This window comes from Oncorhynchus gorbuscha, linkage group LG13 (genome assembly GCF_021184085.1).
Source record: "Oncorhynchus gorbuscha isolate QuinsamMale2020 ecotype Even-year linkage group LG13, OgorEven_v1.0, whole genome shotgun sequence".
Classification (NCBI taxonomy): Eukaryota; Metazoa; Chordata; class Actinopteri; order Salmoniformes; family Salmonidae; genus Oncorhynchus; species Oncorhynchus gorbuscha.
This window is the reverse complement of record NC_060185.1, coordinates 65,459,927-65,466,414: the sequence shown is the minus strand read 5'-3', so window position 1 is coordinate 65,466,414 and position 6,488 is coordinate 65,459,927. Positions and strand designations below refer to the sequence as shown.

At 46.3% G+C, this 6,488-nt stretch overlaps 1 protein-coding gene across 1 annotated transcript; it reads left to right on the top strand.

The window, feature by feature from the left end:
* Positions 1-783: 783 nt before the first annotated feature.
* On the top strand, positions 784-2,862 carry LOC123994064 (probable G-protein coupled receptor 101). Its single transcript, XM_046296551.1, has 2 exons — positions 784-1,173; positions 1,816-2,862. Exon 2 carries the CDS (start codon positions 1,932-1,934, stop codon positions 2,841-2,843), a length of 912 nt encoding a protein of 303 aa, XP_046152507.1. The 5' UTR covers positions 784-1,173; positions 1,816-1,931; the 3' UTR covers positions 2,844-2,862.
* Positions 2,863-6,488: the final 3,626 nt, after the last annotated feature.

Here is a 6,488-nt window from a genome sequence, read left to right as displayed (position 1 = left end):
TAGAAACGTGTTCTCTGGAGTGATGAATCACGATTCACCATCTGGCAGTCTGATGTACTATTTCTGGGTTTGGCGGATGCCAGGGGAACGCTACCTGTCTTCATGCATAGTGCCGTTTGGTGGAGTAATGTTTGGTGGAGGAGGAATAATGGTCTGGGGCTGGTTTTCATGGTTCAGGCTAGGCCCCTTAGTTCCAGTGAAGGGAAATCTTAACACTACAGCATACAACTATATCCTAGACGATTCTGTTCTTACAGCTTTGTGGCAACAGTTTGGGGAAGGCCTTATCCTGTTTCAGTATGACAATGCACCCGTCCGTGCACAAAAGCGAGGTCCATACAGAAATGGTTTATCGAGATCAGTGTGGAAGAACTTGACTGGCCTGCACTGAGCCCTGACCTCAGCACCCTCTTGAACACATTTGAGATGAATTGGAACATTGACTGCGTGCCAGGCCTAACTAATGCTCTTGTGGCTAAATGGAAGCAAGTCCCCGCAGCAATTTTTCAAAATGTAGTGGAAAGCCTTCCCAGAAGAATGGAGGCTGTTATAGCAGCAAAGGGAAAACCAACTCCATATTAATTCCCATGATTTTGGAATGAGAGGTTTGATGAGCAGGTGTCCATATACTTTTGGTAATGTAGTGTACATCGATCTAAATCAGGGTTGAAATATGACTGCAGGGGGGAAGTTAACCATGCGGGGGTTAACCAATAATCCTTTGCATTTTGCACAAAGAGAAATGGGGCTAATGTAGCTGATTACAGATGAGCAGCTATCAGTCTCACAAGGCAGGTGTCGTTGTTTTATGACGAGCTCGAATCGACTGTGTATAGGGCTAACCCACTATCAATGGGTAAGGGCAGTATTTCTAGTCCGTTGGGTTTGATCTGTCATGAAAATTAACAGTAAAGAGCAGTGGAGGTTATATTCTTGTGAAAATAAGATGCCCCCGCTGAGTGAGTGATGACAAGCCGTGGGGAGGCTGCTGACATTGACGATATAGCAGTGACTGATTAAAATGGGAGCGCGGCGAAGCAATGACAATCGAACCGTATCAATGGGGGAACCAGCGATCTGGTGCTGAGGAGAACGGAGCATCATCACCGACCAAAACACCAGCCTTCAGCATCTCAACAGAATCCGCCACATAACAAAGATGGCCATTTCAAGGTAAAACGTATGCCTCTGCCAGTGATATGTTTGTTGCTGTTTGGAAACGATGAAGAGCAGAAGACACAATATCAATTGCATGTCTACAATTGATTTTATGGGGACATCAGTGAGCAAGGATGAACAATGGAAATGCGGAGGAGGTTGTTTGAATCCTTTTCCTTCTTCATTTCAATTCGCCCTTGTTTCAAATATATATTTATTTGCATTTAAAGTGGGGTATGTACTGTTACTGTGTCTCGTGGAATTGTGGATTTTGGTCCGTGAGATCAGTAGCCTAATGTGTCTGGTGATTGGGTCTCAGATTGGCACAGGCAAACTCATTGTGATACTCTCTTTACATGTCTAGTGCAGCAGTTCCAAAGAACAATTGCCATAAAACAAATTATACAAACCCCCAAAAATCTATTTGAATTCCAGGTTGTAACAAAATAGGAAAAATGCCAATGGGGGTGAATACTTTCACAAACCACTGTCAGTGTGCAATGGTCTTGCAGCTAAATGAATGAATTCAGTGTGAAATGAATCCGCCTCAACAGTGTAGTCCTTTAGAATTAGAGTGTGACATGTTATGATGTTTGAAAGCAGACAAAGCCCGTTTGAGCTTGTGCTTTTCTCTTCTCTGTCATCCTCTCCTTCAAGATGGAAATTCGACTGACAGATAAGAAGGACCTGTGAGACGTCGGGTGGAAACTGGGGACCCTGTCGGAGCTACAGCCAGCCACACATGCTGTCTCCCTCACCCCACCAGCCTCAGCATGCCCACTTCCGAGGCGCCCAGTGTGGGCAGTAACTCCAGCACCGTGCCCTGGGACCCTGGTTCCTCTGGTCCTCCTGGCCCCACAGACTGGCCATCGGTGGCCAACAGCGTGGTGAAGATGGTGCTGATCTCAGCCATCGTGTGTGTGTCTCTGTTTGGTAACGTGGTGGTGTTGTTGGTGTTCCAGAGGAAGCCTCAGCTTCTCCACGTGGCCAACCGCTTCGTGCTCAACCTCCTCCTGGCAGACCTGCTCCAGACCGTGCTGGTCATGCCCTTCGCCATCGCTGCCACTATGCCCGGCGTGTGGCCCCTGGACGCCCGCCTCTGCCAGGCCCTGGTGGTGCTCATGCACCTGTTTGCCTTTGCCGGGGTCAACACCATCATCGTGGTGTCAGTGGACCGTTACCTGGCTATCATCCACCCACTGTCCTACCCCACCCGTATGACCCCTCATCTGGGCACCAACCTCATCGCATGCACCTGGGTGCTCAGCCTGCTCCAGAGCACGCCACCCCTCTACGGCTGGGGGGCCATAGACTTTGACCGCAGGCATAACGTGTGTTCTGTGGTGTGGTCCTCTAGCCTGTCCTACTCAGCCCTGGTTGCCACGTTCTCCTTCTGGCTGCCTGTGCTCATCATGCTGGGCTGTTACTGGATGGTGTTCAGGGCAGCAAGGAGGCAGAACGCCCTGGTGCACCCCATCCAGACCCACTCTAAGTCCCAGCCTAACCAGCCTCCGGACCCCCAGGCCCCTGCATCGGTAGCCCTCAGCGCCTGCCCCAACAGCCACCCCCACCCTTGGACTCCTTCTCGGCCGGAGGGTACCCCATCCGGGGCAGGCACAGACGTTTCCACTACCACTGCAAGGCAGCCCGGGTGGTGTTTGTCATCATGGCATCGTACATCCTGAGCATGGGACCTTACAGTGTTCTCAACACAATGTCCATTCACTCCAGTGCTGCTGTGCCTCCATGGCTAGCCTCCCTAGCCCTGGTGCTCTTCTTCTTGCAGTGCTGCCTCCACCCCTACATCTACGGCTACATGCACCGCAGTGTGAGGAAGGAGTTCCTGGCCCTACTGTGTGGTCCGCTCTGCAGGCAGGGCCTTCTCTGCCACACCTCTGCACAGGACAGCTGCTTCGCCGTGACCGATGGACGATCCACGCAGCCCCATCTGCCCAGCCTGGCTGCCCGCGTCTGCCCCCTCCGCACCTGGGAGGAGGGCACCACCACGGAGGCTACCTCCTCCACCATGGATAGGAGGTCCAGGGACAGCCGCAAAGACACGACCTCCACCAGCCTGAGCTCTGAGAGAGAGCTCACCGTCCACACCGCCACGTAGTAGACAAGTCTACAGCGAAACAGCCTGGGAGATGGGTTGAACTGTTTTTCGTGTGGCAGTTTTCCCCTCCAGTGAAGACATGGTTATTCAGCATGGCTAAACTTGAGCAGAATTGCCTTCTGGTCTACAGGGTTTCCATTCAATAGCTATGTTTCCATGAACTTGTCCACTAATTTTTTTTGTTGACATATAGAAAGTTCGCATAGATGATAGATTCGACAATTACCTGCTACAGTGAGTTTCCATTGAAAACAAACTTATGTCGATAAAAACGGCTGTACGTAATGACGTCACAACTAATTAAACACGTTTTCGGAAAAACCTACAGTGTCGAATAAAAATGAAGTGGTTGAAGTGTTTCCATGACCCGTTTAGGCAAATTGCGCATTAATAAATTGTCGACAGCCAAGAATAATTGGGTGGTGAAACTTGCATCCAGCCAACCAGAAAATCTATGTGAAGCAATTCAGCCATTCTTGAAAGTCAGGACAAGGATCCTGCAAAGAAACATCATTTTTTATAGTTAAAACATTGATTTAGCAGGCTGTAGGCATTTATAATTCAAATGTGGAGTGGCGCTTCATAGTACGTGTTGAAATCACGTGTCCTTGCGTACCTTCAAAAGTATTTGGCAATACATTTTTCAGAAAAACACAGTTTCTATCATCATTTGTTGCAATAAAGAAAGTTTGACAAAAGAAAACTCCACCCATGTTGAATGGATAAAAATGTTGTCGATCTGAAGAAAATGTCTCCTATATTTGCCGTTTCCATTACACATCACAATGAGACCTGTCCTGCAGTGTTTTCCGTGAAAAGCCATTGTTAGTTCTGCTATTGTTCAGTTATGTTTGATATGTCATTTTGAGTGTTTTCTACCCTCAGAGAAAAATCTCTGTCAAACGTCCACGAAACAGATCATATCAAATTGAAAGAACATGCCGCAAATGTATTTGACTGTTCTAACCGTTGTTACAGAACACAAACTCCTCATGGTGACAGCTTATTATGTTTGTCTCCTGTATTACTACTCACCCTGCCTGTAGTGCAATAATGTTGTAACTGTACTGTATAATATAACACATGATGTCAAGGAAGAGATGGCTGAGAGGGACCAAAATGACCGGTGATTCATGTAATTCATGAATCTGATTCACTAGTTTAGCACCAGAATTATCACAACTAGCTACCTATCATATGCACAGTTGTCCTTCTTCATTTCCAGAATCTCATCTACTATCCCCATTTATCTCTGTGCCCCATTACTCAGTAAGATTATCTCTGTGCCCCATTACTCAGTAAGATTATCCCTGTTTCCCATTACTCAGTAAGATTATCTCTGTTCCCCATTACTCAGTAAGATTATCCCTGTTTCCCATTACTCAGTAAGATTATCTCTGTTCCCTATTACTCAGTAAGATTATCTCTGTGCCCCATTACTCAGTAAGATTATCTCTGATTATCCCTGTGCCCCATTACGCAGTAAGATTATCTCTGATTATCCCTGTGCCCCATTACGCAGTAAGATTATCTCTGTGCCCCATTACGCAGTAAGATTATCTCTGTGCCCCATTACTCAGTAAGATTATCCCTGTGCCCTATTACTCAGTAAGATTATCCCTGTGCCCCATTACTCAGTAAGATTTTCCCTGTGCCCCATTACTCAGTAAGATTCTCTGATTATCCCTGTGCCCCATCACTCAGTAAGATTATCCCTGTGCCCCATTACTCAGTAAGATTATCCCTGTGCCCCATTACTCAGTAAGATTCTCTGATTATCCCTCAGTAAGATTATCCCTGTTTCCCATTACTCAGTAAGTACTCAGTAAGATTATCTCTGTGCCCATTACTCGGTAAGATTATCCCTGTTTCCCATTACTCAGTAAGATTATCTCTGTTCCCTATTACTCAGTAAGATTCTCTGTGCCCCATTACTCAGTAAGATTATCTCTGATTATCCCTGTGCCCCATTACGCAGTAAGATTATCTCTGATTATCCCTGTGCCCCATTACGCAGTAAGATTATCTCTGTGTCCCATTACTCAGAAAGATTATCTCTGTGCCCCATTACTCAGTAAGATTATCCCTGTGCCCTATTACTCAGTAAGATTATCCCTGTGCCCCATTACTCAGTAAGATTTTCCCTGTGCCCCATTACTCAGTAAGATTCTCTGATTATCCCTGTGCCCCATCACTCAGTAAGATTATCCCTGTGCCCCATTACTCAGTAAGATTATCCCTGTGCCCCATTACTCAGTAAGATTCTCTGATTATCCCTGTGCCCCATTACTCGGTAAGATTATCCCTGTTTCCCATTACTCAGTAAGATTATCTCTGTTCCCTATTACTCAGTAAGATTCTCTGTGCCCCATTACTCAGTAAGATTATCTCTGATTATCCCTGTGCCCCATTACGCAGTAAGATTATCTCTGATTATCCCTGTGCCCCATTACGCAGTAAGATTATCTCTGTGTCCCATTACTCAGAAAGATTATCTCTGTGCCCCATTACTCAGTAAGATTATCCCTGTGCCCTATTACTCAGTAAGATTATCCCTGTGCCCTATTACTCAGTAAGATTATCCCTGTGCCGCATTACTCAGTAAGATTTTCCCTGTGCCCCATTACTCAGTAAGATTCTCTGATTATCCCTGTGCCCCATTACTCAGTAAGATTATCCCTGTGCCCCATTACTCAGTAAGATTATCCCTGTGCCCCATTACTCAGTAAGATTCTCTGATTATCCCTGTGCCCCATTACTCAGTAAGATTATCCCTGTGCCCCATTACTCAGTAAGATTCTCTGATTATCCCTGTGCCCCATTACTCAGTAAGATTATCTCTGTGCCCCATTACGCAGTAAGATTATCCCTGTGCCCCATTACTCAGTAAGATTCTGATTATCCCTGTGCCCCATTACTCAGTAAGATTCTCTGATTATCTCTGTGCCCCATTACTCAGAAAGATTATCTCTGTGCCCCATTACTCAGTAAGATTATCCCTGTGCCCTATTACTCAGTAAGATTTTCCCTGTGCCCCATTACTCAGTAAGATTCTCTGATTATCCCTGTGCCCCATTACTCAGTAAGATTATCTCTGTGCCCCATTACTCAGTAAGATTATCCCTGTGCCCCATTACTCAGTAAGATTCTCTGATTATCCCTGTGCCCCATTACTCAGTAAGATTATCCCTGTGCCCCATTACTCAGTAAAATT

Coding starts and splice junctions, on each gene's coding strand:
- LOC123994064 (XM_046296551.1), top strand. CDS start 1,932: ATGCCCACTTCCGAGGCGCCCAGTGTGGGCAGTAACTCCAGCACCGTG.